Below are 22,353 nucleotides of genomic sequence, written 5' to 3' on the forward strand. Positions count from 1 at the left end.
TCATGTTTGTTGTAAATGTAATAAATTACAATTAACTTAGCTTACATGCTACGACCTCTATGATCAACTCATTTAAAGTCCCAGGGCTAACCTTTCGTTCGTAGTATGTGTATTTTGGGATGGAGTTGTATCGTAGTAAGAGGCAGTATCCAGACCGCACCCCTTTTCTCTGTTAGCTCAGGAGGAGCTGTTTCACCTCCTGATATCACCCCAAAATAACACACTGTCACCCAACTCCAACACTGGCCTGGAGAATACATGATGGTTTTATGGGACAGAACCCAACTTTTTTTCATTCTTACCTCTGACCTAGTAGGCTTGTACATGTATCGTACAACATGTAATTTGGTAATGAAAGTTCTTCTCCCTCTAATTGTACAATGAACATGCTTTATTTAAATGATCGAGTATGAAAGAAGCCCTTTTACACTTATTTGTAAAATACAGGAAGGTAGCCCCATTTCTCCACATGCCAGCCTTCCGGTAATATGCTGGAATTTCTTGATATCTCCTTTAGTCACATATTCTCCATGAATAATATAACAACGCGATGAGGAACAGAAAAGAAAAATGTATACATTATTATTACCTACCTGATGTTCAAACACAGATGTAGAATCACTAGCCTCCCCGCTGTCTAAGATAAGGCTGAGGTCAAGCTCGCTTGGTCCTGTCAGAAGAAAATAGGCATTTAAAGATGGGCTGTTGTGCAGTTCACTTTCTCAAGATAACACCTACACACTGCCTACATTTATAGAACCGTTCCACATTCATTTATCTTTAACATTTTCTTTCTTGGAAGTAAAGGAGGCGTTTAACAAGATGCTCTCTATCTTGGTTTTTGCATTGCTTGTAGAGGAAGGGTTTTGGATAAATAGTTTCACAAAAATGTATTTTTGCAGAACAGCAGTTTAACATTTGATATGTCCTTAAATCAGAACTCAGTTTTTATTTTATTTTTTTCCAAATAAAATGCCTGAGGTGCATAAAATAAAGAATACAGCTGTCACTGCAAAACGTACCTTGTCTCCGTAGTTACCTAGATTGGTGTCTTTTTTAAACCTATCTCTAAAAGTTCAATCAATAGAAAAAATAGTTTAACCACTTCCATACCGGGCCTATTCTGGCACTCCTCTCCTACATGTAAAAATGATCATTTTTTTGCTAGAAGATTACTCAGAACCCCCAAACATTATATATGTTTTTTTTAGCAGACACCCTAGGGAATAAAATGGCGGTCACTGCAACTTTTTATGTCACACGGTATTTGCGCAACAGTTTTTCAAACGTGATTTTTTTTTTTTTTAAAACAGCTTCATTGATTAAAAATTAAAAAAAAAAAACAGTAAAGTTAGCCCGATTTTTTTGTATAATGTGAAAGATGATGTTAAGCCGAGTAAATAGATACCTAGTATGTCACACTTGAAAATTGTGCACACTTGTGGAATGGCGCCAAACTTTGGTACTTAAAGATCTCCATAGGCGACTGCTTAAACTTATTTTTACAGGTTACTCGTTTAAAGTTACAGAGGAGGCCTAGTGCTAGAATTGTTGCTCTCGCTCTAACGCACGCGGCGTGATTTGAACGGCGTTTACATATGCAGGAGTGACTAACGCGTGCGTTCGCTTCTGTGCGTGAGCACACTGGGAAGGGGGCGCTTTAAGTTTTCATTGTACAGTGACGGTGGATTCTTTCCCTGGGTCGACGATCGTACGGGCGAGCCCAGAGGAGCACCGGAAGGCGGTGGGAGGGGGGGACGTCCCCTCCCGCTGCCTGTAAGAACGATCAAGCGGCTGAACTGCCACTATGATTGTTCTTACGGTGCACAAAATGGCCGGCTCTAAAAGTTGATATCTGAATGATGCCTGTAGCTGCAGGCATCATTCAGATATCCCCACTGAAAGTTAAAGATGTCATATGATGTCTCCTGGCTGTCAATGGGGGGATCTCGGCCCCTCCCTCTGCTGTGCTTGGAGCGGGGAAGAGAGCTCCGGCGGGTCACGTAAGCGCCCAGTGGAACTGTAACGAAGGAATTTGGCACAATAATATTACAGAAACACACACGTTGTACATTATGAAATATTGTAATAGAGTGGATTATAGGACTTTATACCCACTTTAACTCGGTTCACACTGGGGATTCCTAAATTCATAATGCTAATGACTCCTGAGCTGACAGGCAGGACGGGAGAAGGGGAAAGAAGACAGGGGGCACAGGGACTGGCAAATACATATTACATGATAAGACCTACCCTGAAAATAAGCCCTACTGTGTCTTTTGTTGCCAAAATTAATATAAGACCCGGTCCTATTTTCGGGAAAACGCGGTATGTACAGTGGATATAAAAAGTCTACACACCCCTCTTAAAATGTCAGGTTTCTGTGATGTGAAAAAATGAGACAAAGATAAATCATTTCAGAACTTTTTTCACCTTTAATGTGACCTATAAACTGCACAACTCAATTGAAAAACAAACCAAAATCTTTTAGGTGGAGGGAAGTAAAAATAAACGTATCTTTTGGAATTGGGGCCAAAAAGTTCAACCTTGGTTTCATCAGACCATAACACATTTTCCCACATGCTTTTGGGAGACTTCAGATGTGTTTTTGCTAAATTTAGCCGGGCTTGGATGGTTTCCTTCGTAAGAAAAGGCTTCAGTCTTGTCACTCTACCCCATACGGGAGATTGTTGTCACATGTACCACACAGCCATTACATGCCAGATATTCCTGAAGCTCCTTTAATGTTGCTGTAGGCCTGTTGGCAGTCTCCCCGACCAGTTTTCTTCTCGTCTTTAACCACTTGCTTACTGGGCACTTAAACCCCCTTCCTGGAGGACTTTCACACTGGAGCGGTGCACTGGCAGGACGCTAAAAAAGTCCTGCTAGCAGCATCTTTGGAGCGGTGAAGGAGTGGTATATACACCGCTCCTTCACCGCTCCTGCCCATTGAAATCAATGGGGCAGCGTGGCTATACCACCGGCATAGCGCTTTGCGGTGGTATTAATCCTTTCTCGGCAGCTAGCGGGGGGATAAAAGTGCCCCGCTATCGGTCGAATAGTGCCGCAAAATTGACGGTAAAGCGGCGCTAAAAATAGCGGCGCTTTACCGCCGACGCACCCACCGCCCCAGTGTGAAAGTAGCCTTAGTGAAATGATGTCCACCTGTGTGCAATCTAAGTATCACATGATCTGTCATTACATATACACACCTTTTTTGAAAGGCCCCAGAGGCTGCAACACCTAAGCAAGAAGTACCACTAATCAAAACACTGCCATGAAGACCAAGGAACTCTCCAAACAAGTAAGGGACAATGTTGTTGAGAAGTACAAGTCAGGGCTAGGTTATAAAAAAAAATATCCAAATCCCTAGGAGCACCATCAAATCTATCATAACCAAATGGAAAGAACATGGCACAACAGCAAACCGGCCAAGAGACGGCTGCACAACAAAACTTACCGGGCAAGGAGGGCATTAAACAGAGAGACAGCACAGAGACCTAAGGTGACCCTGAAGGAGCTGCAGAGTTCCACAGCAGAGACTGGAGTATCTGTACATAGGACGACAATAAGCCGTACGCTCCATAGAGTTGGGCTTTATGGCATAGTGGCCAGAAGAAAGCCATTACTTTCAGCAAAAAACAAAATGGCACGTTTTGAGTTTGCTAAAAGGCATGTGGGAGACTCCCAAAATGTATGGAGGAAGGTGCTCTGGTCTGATGAGACTAAAACTGAACTTTTTGGCCATCAAAGAAAAGCTATGTCTGGCACAAACCCAACACATCACCCAAAGAACACCATCCTCACAGTGAAACATGGTGGTGGCAGCATCATGCTGTGGGGATGTTTTTCAGCAGTCGGGGCTGGGAAACTGGTCAGAGTTGAGGGAAAGATGGATGGTGCTAAATACAGGGATATTCTTGCGCAAAACCTGTACCACTCTGTGTGTGATTTGAGGCTAGGACGGAGGTTCACCTTCCAGCAGGACAATGACCCCAAACACACTGCTAAAGCAACGCTTGAGTGGTTTAAGTGGAAACATGTAAATGTGTTGGAATGGCCCAGTCAAAGCCCAGACCTCAATCCAATAGAAGATCTGTGGTCAGACTTAAAGATTGCTGTTCACAAGCGCAAACCATCCAATTTGAAGGAGCTGGAGCAGTTTTGCAAGGAGGAAAGGGGTAAAATGCCAGTGGTAAGATGTGGCAAGCTCATAGAGACTTATCCAACGTGACTTGGAGCTGTGATAGCCGCAAAAGGTGGCTCTACAAAGTATTGACTTTAGGGGGGTGAATAGTTATGCACATTTTTCTGTTATTTTGTCCTATTTGTTGTTTGCTTCACAATAAAAAAAAAGAAAACAAATCTTCAAAGTTGCGGGCATGTTCTGTAAATTAAATGAGGCAAATCCTCAAACATTCCATGTTAATTCCAGGTTGTGAGGCAACGAAACACGAAAAATATATGTGTGTGTGTGTGTGTGTGTGTGTGTGTGTGTGTGTGTGTGTGTGTGTGTGTATATATATATAATATAGAGCGAGAGAGAGCATTGTTTTTATAAGTCAAAACAGAGCAGGGTTTAAACAGTATATCAAATAAAAGCTGGATATATCTTTAAAAATATCTACAGAATATTTAGTATTATAATATAGTATATTATATGCAAATTAGTCAGTCATTGTCAAATTAACTGATGCATACTGATGTCGCCAATTTTGGCCTGGGCAACTAGGCATAAGTGACTTCTGTAAATGAAAGGGTTAAAAATGTGAGTTTTGTTTCATCCTTCATTTAGCTCATTAATTTTACAACAAACTTCAATTAGGCTTTAACAAACCAAGCACCATTAAGGGCCCATTCACGCCTGCTAATTAATGCAACGTACCATGCACATGTTCATGTGTTGTGGTGCTATTTATTTTCAATGGCAGTGCACTGCAGTCAGTTAGATTTGTATTATACAGTATATACATATTTTTTTAAAGAATTACTAGAACATTTATTGTGTTATGTGATACTACTGCATTACAATTTCCTACAGGAAGACCTTCACCTACTTTGTGTTTGGTGAATTGAGCGATTGGCTTAGCTTTCAGTAGACTATGATCCTGACCACTGGTGACCTTGTGCATTGATTGTGGTCTGTTCTTTTTAAAGATATACAGTTATATAAGGCAAAGTCTTTATTTGTACTAGGATCAGTCAATAAGAGATCAATAACGGATGTACTGCTTATGACCTCCCAGGTATATAACATTGTGTGAGACCTAATTTGGTGCGTCAGATAGGAATCGTTAGGTGAGAAGGCACAGGATGCAGTGAAAAGCAGAGATTTTAATACATTATTTTAACTAAATCCCTAACAGAGTGTTTTTCTATGCGGAACTGAAGGTGAGAAAGAGAGAGAGAAATACTTAAGAGCTCACATTGGATAGAAGTACTGTAATGATTCCAAAAGCAAAGATCAGTCTTCAAAAAACAGTAAATATACAGGGGATTAACTGCGGGATCCCTTCAGGGAGCAATATGAATGTAAAGCTTGACAGCTTCAGCACTGGTTAGGTAATCATAGTTAATGTGATAAAATGTATTACTTCACTATTGATTGGGAATTAAAATTAAAAAAAAAATAAAAAAACGTAATTACTTGGGTTTTTTTTTTTTTTATATTTCTGTGGATTATTCTGTGGTTTTACCATCTCATGATAAATGTTAGGAGAATGAGAAATCTAGAAACATCTGAAAAAAAAATAGTAATTCTAATAGAAACATACAAGTACAATTGAAAAATACGTGCTGAGATTCAGTGCTTAAGCTGGAGGATCTCCACTCCCTGTTTGTACATCCAAATCAGAAATTAAGCCAGCAACTCAATAACGCCTTGGTATTGTACTTTATTTGGCTACATCATATACACAGGATCAATGCTGACATGTTTCAGCTATTGCAGCCTTACTCATAGCATGATTAAAATTAAAATGGCATTGCTTATATAACATCTGATGTTAATTGGTTTTAATTGTAATTACGTTCAGTCCTGCCCCCTCCATTAGTTGGGGGGTGGGTAATGCCGTTTTAATGTTAACTATGCTATGAGTAAGGCTGCAATAGCTGAAACATGTCAGCATTGATCCTGTGTATATAGCCAAATAAAGAACAATACCAAGGAGTTATCGAGTTGCTGGCTTCATTTCTGCTAATAAAAACATACATCTCCATTCTATCGTCTCTCGCTCAGTATCCCACTCTCTCTCCCTTCCCTTCTCCCTCTTATTATCCTCCCCTCTCCCTCTTGCTCTCTTTTCCCCTCTCCTCATTGTCTCTCCATTTTTTTCTCCCACTTCCTCTCCTTTCTTCCTCTTTCATCCCTTTTTTTTTCTTTTTTCCCTTTTCCTCCTTCCCTCCCCATCTATCTCTCCCTCTCCCCCCTATCTCCTTCTCTCTATCATTCTCACTCTCTCCCTTCTCCTCCCCTCTCTCTCTCACTTTTTCCTCCATCTTTCTCTCACACTCCTTTCTTTCCCCTTCCCTCTTCCCCGTCTTTTTCCTTCACTCTCCCTCTCTATCCTTTCTGTCTCCCTCTTTTTTTTGCTCTCTCACCTCCTCTTCTTTCTTTTTCCCTCCCTACCCCCCTTTTTCTCTCTCCCCCCTCTTCCCTTCACTCTCTCCACCCCTCCCTTTCTCTTTATATCCCCCTCTCTTTTTTTCTCCCTCTCACCTCTCATTTTCTCTCCCCCCCCTTTTTTTCTCTCAATCTCACTCCTTTTTTTTTTCTCTGTCCCTCTCCCCTCTTTTTTTTCTTTGTTCTTCACCGTCCACCTTTTTTTTCTCTCTCTCTCTCCCCTCCCTCTTACTTTTTCGCTCTGCCTCTCTCTTTTCCCTTCATTTCCTTTTTCCCTTTCTTTCTACCTCTCTACGCCTTATTCTTTTTCCATTCTCTCTCCATCCCTCCTTTCTTTCCTTCTCCCCTCCTTTTCTATTTATATCGCTCTCCCTCTCCATGCCCCCCCTTTTTTCTTTTTCCCTCCCTCTCCCCTCTCGTTTCTCTTTATTTTTCTTCCCCTATACCCCTTTTTTTCCCCTTCCCCTCCCCCTCTCTCTTACTCCTTTCCTTCTCCCTCCCTCTTACTTTTTCGCTCCCTCTCTCTCTCTTTTTCTCTCTATCAGTCCTTTTTTTCCTTTTTCCCTATCTCTCCATCCCATATTATTTTTCTCTTCTCTCTCCCCTCTGCCTAGTCTGTCTCCAGGTAGATTACTTCTACCTAGTGTGATCTGGTTGATTATGCAGTGTATCATTTGCATGTAAATATATTCAGCATGGCACATCCTCCAGTGTTTGTGTTTTATTGCAGTGTATAATTATAAGAAAAGAGATAACCTTTTATTACTCTCATTAGTGCTGGAATAAAATTTGCAGCACTCTGCCGTGGGCTAGACAGGTCTAACTTGCAGGCACCTGATAAATGTTAATAAGCCTTACTGCTGGTCTTATATCTTGTTAAGGGTATTTCTTACTTACCATAAAATTATTACATTCTAGGGTGTTTGCCTTTTGGGTTTATTAAGTATTCATGTTTATGTAAAAACAAGAACTAGGCAGCTTTACTTCCCAATATTACTGCTTACATTAACTAAACAAGAGTTTTTTTGTTTTTCCAAATTGTAACACCATGAAAAAATTATTATAAATATAGCGCTCGCAAACAATAAATAAATGTGAAATGAAAAGTAAATAATAAAACAACACAAAGTCCAAAACAGGTGACTTAAAGGTGCTCCAATACGAAGTAAAAAGGAGAAAAGTGCTTCAAAAAATTCAGGTGCACAACACCCCCTTATGTGTCCCCACTCACCAGATCCACATGACACCCGGCTTTTCAGTCTGGTGGGTCTCTTAAGGCTTGGTAAGGATGTCTTTAAGATGGTGAATAGAAGATCAGGTCATCAGATCCAGGATTACTTGGTGAAGGGTTTCAGCCAAACAATACATGTACCCAGAAGTAAAAAAATGAACTGATAGTGAAGTACCATCAAAAAAGGGTTTATTTAAACAAAAGATGGGTACTTACAAAACATAGGATTAAAACAAGCATCAATCATGGAGCAGATCGTATAAAACCGCCGTTTCAGGCGTGTGTTCCAAAGGTGCGTTCCAAACACCCGGAACTGACATCAGAAATCCCGGAAATAGCGTCAACGTTTTGCCCTCTCACAGGGCATCATCACTGACCTAATTTCCGGTTTAGCTGAGTCAGCTTAAATAGAGGGCGGAGGAGTAAACGCTCCTTGAAACACCCAATCAACATTAGCACAATGGCCATATTGTTGGTGGGATAAAAGTGTCGCTCCTAAGGATAGTAAACATCCACAGGAGAGAAAAAAACGCCATTTTCCTGGTTTGATAAATCAAACAATTTCCAAGGACACCATTGACGTCAATTCTGGTAACTATTGGAACCGGTAAAATACAGACAAAAAATATTAATACGATAATGAAAAAAATATTTATACAAAGTATTACAATGAACACAATAAAAAATAATAAATAATAAATTAAAAATTAAAAAATGTTGTTGACACTTGGCTAAAAATTTGACAGGAAGCAATTGAGATCCAATTCTATACTCAACCCCAGGGGGCTCATCGTTTTAAGACGATGGATCCACTGGGTCTCATTACGAGAGATGGCTAGGTAGGGACCCTAGTGGCCTTACTTTCTGCGGTATTGATAGAGTGGAGGGACATTGGAGAGGTGGTAATCTTAAATCTCATAATGAGACCCAGTGGATCCATCGTCTTAAAACAATGAGCCCCCTGGGGTTGAGTATCGAATTGGATCTAGATTGCTTCCTGTCAAATTTTTAGCCAAGTGTCAACAACATTTTTTAATTTTTTATTTATTATTTTTTATTGTGTGCATTTGATTTATCGAACCAGGAAAATGGCGTTTTGTCTCTCCTGTGGATGTTTACTATCCTTAGGAGCGACACTTTCATCCCACCAACAATATGGCCAATGTGCTAATGTTGATTGGGTGTTTCAAGGGGCGTTTACTCCTCCTCCCTCTATTTAACCTGACTCAGCTAAACCGGAAATTAGGTTCGTGATGATGCCCTGTGGGAGGGCGAAACGTTGACGCTATTTCCGGGATTTCTGACAACAGTACCGGTCGTTTGGAATGAACGCCTTAAACTGCGGTTTTATACGATCTGCTCCATGCTTGATGCTTGTTTTAGTCCTATTTTTTGTAAGTACCCATCTTTTGTTTAAATAAACCCTTTTTTGATGGTACTTCACTATCAGTTCGTTTTTTTTTACTTCTGGGTACATGTATTGTTTGGCTGAAACCCTTCTGCCCCGTACACACGGTCGGATTTTCCGAAGGAAAATGTGTGATAGGACCTTGTTGTCGGAAATTCCGACCGTGTGTGGGCTCCATCACACATTTTCCATCGGATTTTCCGACACACAAAGTTTGAGAGCAGGATATAAAATTTTCCGACAACAAAATCTGTTGTCGGAAATTCCGATCGTGTGTACACAAATCCGACAGACAAAGTGCCACGCATGCTCAGAATAAATAAAGAGATGAAAGCTATTGGCCACTGCCCCGTTTATAGTCCCGACCTACGCGTTTTACGTCACCGCATTTAGAACGATCGGATTTTCCGACAACTTTGTGTGACCGTGTGTATGCAAGACAAGTTTGAGTCAACATCCATCGGAAAAAATCCTAGGATTTTGTTGTCGGAATGTCCGAACAAAGTCCGACTGTGTGTACGGGGCATTCACCAAGTAATCCTGGATCTGATGACCTGATCTTCTATTCACTATCTTAAAGACATCCTTACCAAGCCTTAAGAGACCCACCAGACTGAAAAGCCGGGGGTCATGTGGATCTGGTGAGTGGGGACACATAAGGGGGTGTTGTGCACCTGAATTTTTTGAAGCACTTTTCTCCTTTTTACTTCGGATTGAAGTAACTTTAAGTCACCTGTTTTGGACTTTGTGTTATTATTTACTTTTTATTATTTACTTATCATTTCACATTTATTTATTGTTTGCGAGCGCTATATTTATAATAATTTTTTCATGTTTTCAAGTGATTAACACTTTGTGTATAGTAGCTGCAATCTTATTTCACTGATTTATTACACCATTAGTGTCAGTTTATATATCTAGGACATATTTTAAAATTGTAACACCAGGTTTGTTAAAAATTAATGTTAATAAAAACGTCATGGAAGCCATTGGTACATGTAAGTGGTCATCCTGCAAGTTTTCTTCATTCCCTGGTGGAAGCTGATGTTCACCGGGGGTGTCTAAACAGACTGGCGAATTATGCTAACCGTATATCTTTGAGCATATGTGCAGGTCTGAATCTGGGACTGAATAAAAGTAGAAACAAGGCATTGTATGTATATTTTCCACAAAACGGGGATACCCCCCAAGGGAGAAAACTGAGCTGAGAATTCACGTGTGCGCAATCCAATGAGAGCAGCAAGCAAAAGTTCCAAAGTTAAAAATGTTAATGATAACAGTAGAACACAAAGCAATCAACACAGTAAAAGAACAGAAGGCTTTTTAATGTTAAAATAAATTCACAGTAGGACACAAGGCAGCCAACACACTTTATCATTAAAAGTTTTAGGCTCTTGAACGCCTTCATTAGATTTCATACATGTGAATCCAAGTAAGCGTGGGCAACCAAGTCTTTGTATATATGGCATATGTTTTCCATTGTATTAGGTAAATATGAAATATAACATATACATGTTTATTGTTTAAATTTCCTTTCAGTGGGTGGAGTGGTGGTGATCTTAGCTTAGCAGCCAACTAACTTTAGCTTCTTTGATTAAAAAAAGTCTTGATTACAGTATTCAATAGCTGAAGCTGAAATGTGCAAACACAAATAAATAAGGCATAGGGCTGACTCGCCATTCTCCCTACCTTGCCTGTTCAGTAGGGCTCTGTACAGACCTTCAGAGATAGTCAGAAGACAAACAGCTTCTATTGTGCCCTCTTTAGAAAAGACATAGTGTTCTGTGTTACAGGTGTATAAAATACTTATAAATATATAAAATATCAATTTAAAATTGTATAAATGTACAGAAATGAAATAAAATGAAGCTAAAACCTTTTATAGTTTTCCTTTTAAAGTACAACTCCAGTATCCCCCCCCCCCTTTTCGAGCACTCATGCTTGGACTGGGTTACCCCTGTGGAGAGCACTGCTTCCATCTCTATTTTCTATAACTTAATCTCACCAGAGATTGTTGATCCAGTGAATATTTGACTGCCTTAGGGATCAGGAAGAAATTATTTTCCTCTGTTGGAGCAAATAGGACCATGCTTAAAAGGTTTTTTTCCTTCTGGGAATAGGATTCTGTATATAGAGGTGTTCAATTTATTAAAGAAGAATTTTAGGCATGGTATACACTTACATTGTTACATTGGTCCAGCTTCCCATTCAAACTCATGTTAAATAGGAGTCAGTACATATCTGCCATCATTTAAAGTGCCTCTGATTAGCCCCAAATAAAGTTCAGCTGTTCTAGTAGGTCTTTCCTGACATTTTCTTAGTTGCATCCTACAGCAAAAGCCGTGGTCCGCAGAGAGCTTCCAAAGCATCAGAGGGATTTCATTGTTAAAAGGTATCAGGAGAGGGGTCCAAAAGAATTTCCAAGGTATTAGATATACCATGCAACACAGTGAAAACAGTCATCTAGTGGAGAAAATATGGCACAACAGTGACATTACCAAGAACTGGACGTCCCTATCGCGCAGACCTTAATTGCCTTAATTGCCGGGAGGCCATCATATGACGTCCTCACGTGCATGAGCTGCCTGCGAGCCCCCGGCGGGGCGCACTCTGTGTTTACCGAGTAAATGAGACTTGGCTAATCGCAGATAAGAGTAAGGGGCCAATCCCAGCCCCTTTTCACATGATCAGTTGTCAGCCAATTACAGCTGATCATGTGATGATTGGTAATTGGCTTTTTTTCTGCTCGCCCTGACAGCGTGAGCAGAAAAAAAAAAGCTGATCACTGGCTTTTGTCAGAGGGACAGCGGTCCCGAAGAGGGTGAGACATCACCCAAGTATCTGTGCCCACCAGTGCCACCTTCCAGTGCATACCATTGGCCAACCTGTGACATCTACCTGTGCCCACCTGTGCCACCTACCAGTGAACACCGGTGCCACCAATCAGTGCCCATCAGTGCTGCCAATCAGTGCCTCCTATCAATACCCTGCAGTGCTGCCTCATCAGTGCAAGGGTTAATCGTGGCAGATCAATGGCGGCTGCTGTCCTCAGAGAGCTGGCTCTGTGTTTAGGCAAGAAGAAGGTAGAAAAGGAAGCACCACCTGAGTGTAGTATTAGAGACAGCTTTTAATGGCACAGATAAAATCACACTTACAGGAAACAGAAAATACAAAGGCTCATCTGTGTGTCAGTGGTCCGTAGGGAAGCCTCAGATCCGGATCCGTTTTTTCTATGCAGAGATGGGAAGCTGCAGTTGTTGTTGCTGCTCAGCCTGGAGCAGATCCTGTGGCCATCAGGAAGAAGTTAGGGCTGAGGTCACGGATCACGGGATCGCTTCCCGGGGAGGACTCCACAGAGTGAGAAGGGTTGGATAGGCAGGCTACGCGCTCGGAGCTGCTGCTCCTTCTATTGGGCTGCTTTGGAAGTGTCTGTATGGTGCTATTTATATGCTGGTGCTGTGGAACTACAAGTCCCAGCGCCGGCCATAAAGAGCATAAAAACGGGCATTTAAGCTGGGCAATATATAATAACGAATATTAAAAATATAAAAAATACAAAATAAACGATTAAAAATACAATTTAAACACATGTAGAAAATGCAGTGAAAACAATAATAATAATAAAAACAATAATAACTGATGGAACGCTATACTTGTGGATACTTTATCAAAGCAGGATTGGGGCCATTTTAATGATTAGGCATGCATGCAAGGAGAACAAATAGGCATGTAGAATGTATGTAAATGTGCCTAAGCACATGTGTGCATAACCCGTGTAAAAATGCACATGTGGATCCACACACATGTGGGGAATGGGATCTAAGTCTCATCTAGCGAAATGCAGGTGGACACCATGTAAAAGGGAAAGTCGTGTCATATAGACATGTATCTAAAAGATACACATATATAGGTGTAGCGGACACCTACATGTAGGTGACTTTTTTGCTAGTTTACAATGTCAGGTAAATTTAGGCAGGCTTGTACCATTACAGCAGGCCTGTTTGTTCATTTGGGATTTTAGTGGCACGTAGTTTGTATGCGAGTCCCGGCCAATCATAAATTTGTTGGGCAATGTCTCGGGACTCTCATATAAAAGCTGGGTCACATAGTCAAGCAGGAGTCCTGTTCGAGCTTGGAGAAGCCAGCCTGGTTCCCGGAGGGAAGAGGTTCCTCCTCCGGGGAGCCAACGGAGCTCCCCCCTTGCGAGAAGGGTGGAGAACCGGTCTCTATACAGGAAGAGACGACACCGTACAGCATGTAGTTCGCTGGTGTCATTGGCCGCCCCTGCGGGGAAGGGAGTGGGCCAGAAAGGATAAAGGGAACAAAGAATCATTGCGGAAGAAGTAGCAACAAAGTGGAAAGAAACTGGGGGATCGATTGTTTATGAGTGGCACATGGACTATTAATCAAGTGGGTGAAAGCCCAAGGGAAGGGTACTGCCAGAGGCTGAGGGATGTTGGCAGGGCCGTTTTTAAGGCAGGGCAAAAGGGGCAGCTGCCCTGGGCCCTGTCATTGTTGTGGGGCCCAAAGCAGCTGTCTCATACTTGCCAACTATCCTGGTTTAAATTCCCTCGTCCCTTGAGGTTTTAGTACTGTGCTGTGTCCCAATATCTCACTGTGAAGTGCTGCTACTAATGCTGCCCAGCTCTGCCCTATTGTTGTGTAAAGATGACTCACCTGCAGACCCTGTGTTTAAATGTAAATTACCGGCAATCATATGTAAATAGCGGCAGGCATTCATATGTAAATCAGTGAGCTGTAATGTGTGCTGTAACCTCTAGCAACCAGTCAGTGAGCGGTAATGATACACTGTAACCTCTGGCAACCAATCACAATCGCTGCCGGATCTGATTCAGTAAATTGATTTTGAGTCTAGCTGCTATTTATTTTATGTCTCAGAGCAGGTGCAGAGCAAAACTGCATGGGAGGGCCCAAGAAAAGTTTTGCCCAGGGTCCAATCAATATTAAAGACGGCCCTGGATGTTGGTACGCAAGTCAGTGAGACAGGCATTGATGGCCTGTGACTTTGGGTTCAGCAATGCCCCGGGATTCCAATCAGTCAAGAGGGAGGAGTTATTCAGAGTGACTTTTCTTTAGCTCAACTTGGAAGTACCATGCAGATGGGAAGTAGTGGTAAAAAGGTAGCGGTAAAGCTGCAAGCACACATATAGAGATACAGACTGTTCTTGAAAAGTTCTGCAGATGAAGAAGTTATTCAGAGTGACTCTTTATCAATTATTCTCTATCAAATCTACTTTCATCTTCCCTGTTTGAAGAAATCACACAAAGTGATTTCCTATTATCCGCAAATGATTCTAGTTCTTCTATAAGAGACAGTGAAAAGATGATAATGCAACAAAAGAGCAAGTCCTTCTCCTATCCCAGATCATGTTACTTAACTACTTGAGGTCCGGGCCATAGCCGAATGACGGCTACAGCGCGGACCTCAATTTCCGGGAGGCCGTCATGGGACGTCCTCCCCTGTACACGCGCACCCTGCAGGGTGCGTGGTGTGCGCGCTGTGATCACCGAGTCACGGAGACTCGGATGATCACAGATCCGAGTAAGGGGCCGGTCCCGGCCCCTTACCATGTGATCAGCTGTCAGCCAGTGACAGCTGATCACATGATGTAAACAAAACCTCGGTGACCGGTTTCGTTTTCTCCTCACGCTGACAGCGCGAGGAGGAAAAAAAAGCCGATCACCTGCTTATGTCAAAGGGACATCGGTCCCGAAGAGGAAGGAGGCACATATGCCTCATCTGTGCCAACAAGTGCCATCTGTCATTGCCACCTGCCAGTGCCCACAGTGCCCACAAGTGCCACCTATCAATGCCCACAAGTGCCACCTATCAATGCCCACAAGTGCCACCTATCAATGCCAACCAGTGGTGCCAATCAGTGCCACCTAGCAGTGCTGCCATCAATCAGTGCCCATGACTGCCACCCATCAGTGCCCATCACCGTCACCCATCAGTGCCCATCACTGCCACCCATCAGTGCCGCCTCATCAGCGTACATCAACGAAGGAGAAAAATTACCTGTTTGTAAAATTTTATAACAAAATATAAAAAAATATCATTTTTTTTTTTTTTTTAATTCTGTCTTTTTCAATTTTTTTAACAAAAACTAAAAACCGCAGAGGTGATCAAATACCATCAAAAGAAAGCTCTATTTGTGGGGAAAAAATGATGTGGGTACAGTGTTGTATGACCACGCAATTGTCATTCAAAGTGCGACAGCGCTAAAAGCTGAAAATTGGTCTGGACAGGAGGGGGGTTTAAGTGCCCAGTAAGCAAGTGGTTAATAAAGCAAGAGAAAAAGCATTATGGACTGTGTTTTTAAATTTATGGGCTGCGATGGGTTGGGTGGTAAACGTGAATTACGGATATAACAATTTATTTAGCCACTCCTTCGGGGGTAAGCGCTTCATACGCATGTATAAATGCGATAAAACATGCGTGCATCCTTATGCGCACAAACACGCACACACATAGATACACGTATACATGAATGCGTGCACACAAACGCAGGCATGTACGCAAAATGTATAGAGGAAATAGTACATGATTCAACTAAATTAAAATAATATTTAATATTAACCGCTTGCCGACCAGCCGCCGCAGTTGTACTGCGGCAACATAGCTCGGCTGCGCGAATCACCGTTGTGTTACGTCGGTAACATAGACGGACACTAGGGGGCGCATGCGCACCGCCGGGGGCTCATGCGTGCCGCCGGAGGTGCGCGCGCGCCTCCCCTGCTCGCGCCCCGAGCCGATGCGAGTTCCCGGTGGTCTCAATCACCACCGGGCTCCTGCGATCACTCGGGGCACATGGAGAACCCAGAACTGTGTGTGTAAACACACAGTTTCCGGTTCTCTGAGCAGAGAACTGACAGATCGTCTGTTCATACAAAGTATGAACAGTGATCTGTTAGTTTCCCTGCACAGTCCCCATTGCCTTCAGTTAAAACACAAACTAGGACACACGTTAACCCCTTCACTGCCAGTGACATTTTTACAGAAATCAATGCATTTTTAATCGCACTGATCGTTGTATAAATGCCAATGGTCCCAAAAATGTGTCAAAATTGTCCGACGTGTCCGCCATAATGTTGCAGTCATGATAAAAATCGCAGATCGCCGCCATTACTAATAGAAAAAGAAATATTAATAGAAATGCCATAAAACTATCCCCTATTTTGTAGACGCTATAACTTTTGCGCAAACAAGCAATATATGCTTATTTCGTATTGGCCTAAACTGAGGGAAAAAAAATGTTTTTTTATATATTTTTTTGGGGATATTTATTATAGCAAAAAGTAAAAAGTAATGCGTTTTTTCAAAATTGTCACTCTTTTACCACCAAAAGAAAGCTCTATTTGTGGGGAAAAAAAGGCACTGTTGGACAATGTTGGACAAGAAGGCCTGGCTCTCGCAGTCTCTGCTCTTATTCGTCCCAAAGGTGTTCTATCGGGTTGAGGCCAGGACTCTGTGCAAGGCAGTCAAGTTCCTCCACCCCAAACCCTTGCTTTGTGCACTGCAGCTGTTTTTCAGGGGTTGGGCTTGGCCCCTTAGTTCCAGTGAAGGGAACTCCCAACTTTCTGGGAACAATTTGGGGATGGCCTGTTCCTGTTCCAACATCACTGCGCACCCATGCACAAAGCAAGGTCCATAAAGACATGGATGAGCGAGTTTGGGGTGGAGGAACTTGACTGGCCTGCACAGAGTCCTGACCTCAACCCAATAGAACACCTTTGGGATGAATTAGAGCGGAGACTATGAGCCAGGCCTTTTCGTCCAACATCAGTGCCTGACCTCACAAATGCGCTTCTGGAAGAATGGTCAAACATTCCCAAAGACACACTCCTAAAACTTGTGGACAGCCTCAATATAGAACCTTGTGGACAGCCTTCCCAGAAGAGTTGAAGCTGTTATAGCTGGAAAGGGTGGGCCAACTCAATATTGAACCCTATGGACTAAGACTGGGATGCCATTAAAGTTCATGTGCGTGTAGAGGCAGGCGTCCCAACACTTTATAGTGTATATATATATATATATATATATATATATATATACAGGGCTTTTTTTCAGGGGGAACCTGGTGGAACTCAGTTCCACCACCTCTGGTTCAGACCCTTTGGTGCCTGCTCACCACAATCACTTGTAAACACAGAAGTCTGGTTTCTGTGTTTACAAGGGACATCTCTGCACTCTGTGTGTAACCCCCATGAACTCTGCACTCTGTATGTAATGCAATCCTGATATTCCCCTTTAAGGCCCTTTGTACTGTTTGTAAAATATGACCATACCCACTATTTGATGTGATTTGGAGGGTGTGTGTGGGGAGGGGTTTTGGGGGGTCGTGGTTGAGTTCCAGCATCTATTGTTGGGAAAAAAAGCCCTGTATATATTTTGTGTGTATATATGTATATATATATATATATCTGCACAATAGACCTACTGTACAGTATGTTCACACACACAGATGGCAGCAGTCCTTTCTGCAGCCTGCTATTCTGGTGTGAAGATTTGATGCTGCCACTGGAGCAGAAACCAATGACAAACAGCAGTAAATTATGTATGTATGTTCAGATTAGCTTATTAGGCCTCATGCACACGGACATTTTTACAGCCGCTTTTTTGAGCATTTTTTGCAGCTTAAAAACGCCTGTCTATGTTAGTCTATGGCTTCATGCCCACCTAGGCGTTTTTGAGCTGCAAATGGCAAAGGCGTTTTTAAGCTGTAAAAAAAACCCAGGACCAGTGCGTTCCGTGGCGCAGCGCTAGAGCTGTAAAAACGCGGAAAAACGCTCAAAAAAAACGTGCAAAACCGCTAATGTAAAACACTGTAAAAATCGTGTTTTTAACGCCGCTTTTTCCAGGCGTCGGACCTAGCTTTACAGCACGTTTTTTAAAATGTCCATGTGCATGAGGCCTTAGTTTGACATCAGATTTAACTGGGCTTTAATGCCGCACTCCAGTAATTTATTCTTAGGTTTTGGATAAAGTGCACAAGTGTTAAAATTGTTTTCATCCTGTGACCCTATTAGAGAGAGTCTGTCCCTGCAACACCAAAACAATATTCCTGACCCATCCAGCAAGCAGTGCATTTATGTATGAGGCTATGGGATCAAAAGGAGGCAACAAAATGACCATGCCTAGCTTTGTTCTACAGGATTTCTGGATAGGAAGTTAGCTCAGTGTTGCCAACCGCCCGTTAATTTACGGGCAGCCCGTAAAAAGCACCCCATTTTCGGGGCGCCCGTGAATGCCCGTTACGGGCAGCCGGTGCCCGTAAAAAATATGGCTGCGGGCCGGCCATGCAACTGCGCATGCGCCGTTCCGAAGCCTGCAGGACTCGGGAAATATCGTACGAGCTCGGCAGGCCGGCGCATGCGCAGTAATGTAATGACGCCGCCTGGCGCCATTTTTGAACAGAAGCCGCCGGCCGCCGCTCGTTCTTCAGTTCTCGGCGGTTCAGCGGGGGGGAGCAGGAGGAGCCATGTTACCGGGCCCGGCCACGGCAGGACGTCAGTGAGTGAGTGAGTGACAGAAGTAAAAGCCTCTGACCATCTCCTGTGCTCGCAGCCTCTGCTCTGACCATGATCTCCTGTGCCCACAGCCTCTGCTCTAGCCTCTGACCATCTCCTGTGCCCACAGCCTCTGCTCTGACCATCTCCTGTGCCCACAGCCTCTGACCATCTCCTGTGCTCGCAGCCTCTGACCATCTCCTGTGCCCGCCCCGCAGCCTCTGACCATCTCCTGTGCCCGCAGCCTCTGACCATCTCCTGTGCCCGCAGTCTCTGACCATCTCCTGTGCCCGCAGTCTCTGACCATCTCCTGTGCCCGCAGTCTCTGACCATCTCCTGTGCCCGCAGTCTCTGACCATCTCCTGTGCCCGCAGCCTCTGACCATCTCCTGTGCCCGCAGCCTCTGACCATCTCCTGTGCCCGCAGCCTCTGACCATCTCCTGTGCCCGCAGCCTCTGACCATCTCCTGTGCTCGCAGCCTCTGACCATCTCCTGTGCTCGCAGCCTCTGACCATCTCCTGTGCTCGCAGCCTCTGACCATCTCCTGTGCCCACAGCCTCTGCTCTGACCATCTCCTGTGCCCACAGCCTCTGCTCTGACCATCTCCTGTGCCCACAGCCTCTGCTCTGACCATCTCCTGTGCCCACAGCCTCTGCTCTGACCATCTCCTGTGCCCACAGCCTTTGCTCTGACCATCTCCTGTGCCCGCAGCCTCTGACCATCTCCTGTGCCCGCAGCCTCTGACCATCTCCTGTGCCCGCAGCCTCTGACCATCTCCTGTGCCCGCAGTCTCTGACCATCTCCTGTGCCCGCAGTCTCTGACCATCTCCTGTGCCCGCAGCCTCTGACCATCTCCTGTGCCCGCAGCCTCTGACCATCTCCTGTGCCCGCAGTCTCTGACCATCTCCTGTGCCCGCAGTCTCTGACCATCTCCTGTGCCCGCAGTCTCTGACCATCTCCTGTGCCCGCAGTCTCTGACCATCTCCTGTGCCCGCAGTCTCTGACCATCTCCTGTGCCCGCAGCCTCTGACCATCTCCTGTGCCCGCAGCCTCTGACCATCTCCTGTGCCCGCAGCCTCTGACCATCTCCTGTGCCCGCAGCCTCTGACCATCTCCTGTGCCCGCAGCCTCTGACCATCTCCTGTGCCCACAGCCTCTGACCATCTCCTGCCCGCAGCCTCTGACCATCTCCTGTCCGCAGCCTCTGACTTATTCCTACATCATGTCTGCAGTCTCTGAGGGGGAGTCGGGAAAGGAGTCAAGAGTGGGAGCGCCGCCGGGATCATGGGGTCACGGGAGAAGGCAGACGTGTGTGGACTGTGGAGAGGAGACCATAGGAAAACCAGAACCACCAAGCTGGAGCCATCTGACTGAGCCCTGCACGATGCACCTGAGAGGAGGTCAGTGACAGCACCGCCAGGCCAGTCTAGGGGGGTTGCTGATGTAAGGGGGAGTGAATACAATAATGTAAGGGGCACTGATATAAAGGTTTCCCCCTAAATTAGTAACTCCCCTTACCTTAGTGTATTCACTCTGCGGAAGGTGGCCTCTGGTCACCAGAGTGCCCACCACAGCAGAGTTCCTGGCATTCCCCTTTACATCAAAGTCTGCAGGATTGCCCCTTACAGTGCAAAGGGGAACTCAATCTGCAGACCCTGATGTAATTGGGAACTCTGATGTAAAGTGAACACAGTGGAATCTGATATAAGGTGGTCTCTGGTCACCAGAGCCTCCCCTCTACATCTGAGTTCCCCCTTAGATCATGATCTGCAGCGTTCCCCTTTACATAAGAGTTCCCTTTCACTGTAAGGGGGATCCCTGCAGACTCTGATGTAAGGAGGGAACCTAGTGCTAGCTGGGTTATAGTAACCTGACCTTCATGTCAATGGAGAAATATGTTTTTTAACTTTTGTTTAGCTTAAACACATTGCTAATAGCACTAGCTATATGTTTATAGTTCAAATATGTATCCTTGTACTGTTTAGCACTGAAAATAGTAACTTTAGGTACTTTTTTGCAGCGCCAGTAAAAAATGCAGATCTGCCAGTAATTTTCATGATTTTTGCCAGTAAAAAAGTGGTGCCGTTTGTAAATTTTGTCATCCTGCCAGTAAATTTCACTTCAGGGGGTTGGCAACACTGAGTTAGCTCTGCATTGAAAAATATCCTGAAATGTTCAGATATTTACTTATAAGCATTATGAATGCATTCTTTCCATTAACTAGTTTATGAAGAAGATACCATTCCGGTATAGTGATCCTTGAAGGAGTTAACAGAGGATCCTTTTGTATTCTGGTTATCACAGATGCTGTCCTTGGCAACAGTGCTAAATGCCATCATAAGCCAAGTACAAAAACATGGATTCCTCTGTACCGTGTCTTGCTTTGTCCCTCTGATACAGGGAAGGAACAAATGAAATAGAAGGCTCACAGCACAAGGCCCTTTGCCTTTCAGAGTTGGATGTCACAAACTAGAGAATGGCTTTATTTAACGGAACATGATTGTAAAATGTCACTGAGCAACAATTAGGTGTGACCTTTTACCAAGGACTTGGATTGAATAGATATGGAGCACTCATATTATAAAAGGATTTTTACTTTCGTGCACTGTCACAATGTGGTCCTGATAGACTGGGGGTTTTGAGCGACTGTTAAAGCCAAAAATGATCATTTTCAGCGATGCTAATATGCACATGTACATCTAAGCAGACCATAATTTACATACAATTGCTGGATCAGCATCTCTCAATACACATTTTACATAGGTGTAAGGAAACTAGCAGAAATCGCCTGGCGCGCTGGTGCGCATGCGCGCGCACGGGAGACCACAGGTGCCCGTGTGCGCTTGTGCGTATGCGCGGCGCCAGGCGTACACACGCAGGAGCGCGCCTTAGCGCCAGTCGGCCATTTTAAAGGAGGCCCCAGCAACTGATCGGTGCTGAGTGGTCTTCAGCTGTGTCCCTGTTTCTCTAAACCTGTGTTATTCTGCCTGAATCCTGTTGCTGACCTTGGCTCCTGTTTACCCGGCTCTGAAATCTGCTATACCTGATCTCTGGTTCCTGATCCCGGCTTCCCATCTGACCCGTCTCTGCCTGATGTTCTGGTACCCTGCTGCCCGCCTGTTGACGAACCCGGTTATCCCTGTGATCTGGCCCTGCTGCCCAGCTTGGCCCAGCACAACTACCCGAGTGTCTGCAACTTCAGTCCTGCGACCAGCTGCGACTTCCTGCTCTGCAACTACTGTCCTGCCACCAGCTGCGACTTCCTGCAACAGGGTTCCTGGTCCCCATCTGCAGGCACTCGTGTGCCTCCTGTTCCTTGGCTCCTTCTGTTTCACTCTCAGCGGGACCTGGACTGGAGATACAAGAGAGGCCGACCTCGTCAATTCAGTCTCCCTTCAGGTACGTGACAATAGGTCTCTGGATTGCTGTGTAGCCATCATAGACATTGGGCAACAGGGCTGCCATGGGGGATACACAGCTACCAGAACTTCATGTTACTGACAGCCAATAATAAGTTCTGGTGATTAATTTAGGGTTCAAGACTACCAACTCGTTTGCTTA

The 22,353-nt window shown here is 44.2% G+C and overlaps 1 protein-coding gene across 1 annotated transcript in view; it reads right to left on the reverse strand.

Annotated features, from left to right (window-relative positions):
- The window catches only part of AK5 (adenylate kinase 5), a 426,857-nt gene that overhangs the window by 164,311 nt on the left and 240,193 nt on the right, over positions 1-22,353 (reverse strand). The window contains exon 8 of the mRNA XM_073593713.1: positions 594-670. Coding sequence (XP_073449814.1) covers positions 594-670 — 77 coding nt within the window. The remainder of the gene's footprint in view (positions 1-593; positions 671-22,353) is intronic.

The sequence above is a fragment of the Aquarana catesbeiana genome, linkage group LG07, assembly GCF_042186555.1.
Source record: "Aquarana catesbeiana isolate 2022-GZ linkage group LG07, ASM4218655v1, whole genome shotgun sequence".
Taxonomy (NCBI): Eukaryota; Metazoa; Chordata; class Amphibia; order Anura; family Ranidae; genus Aquarana; species Aquarana catesbeiana.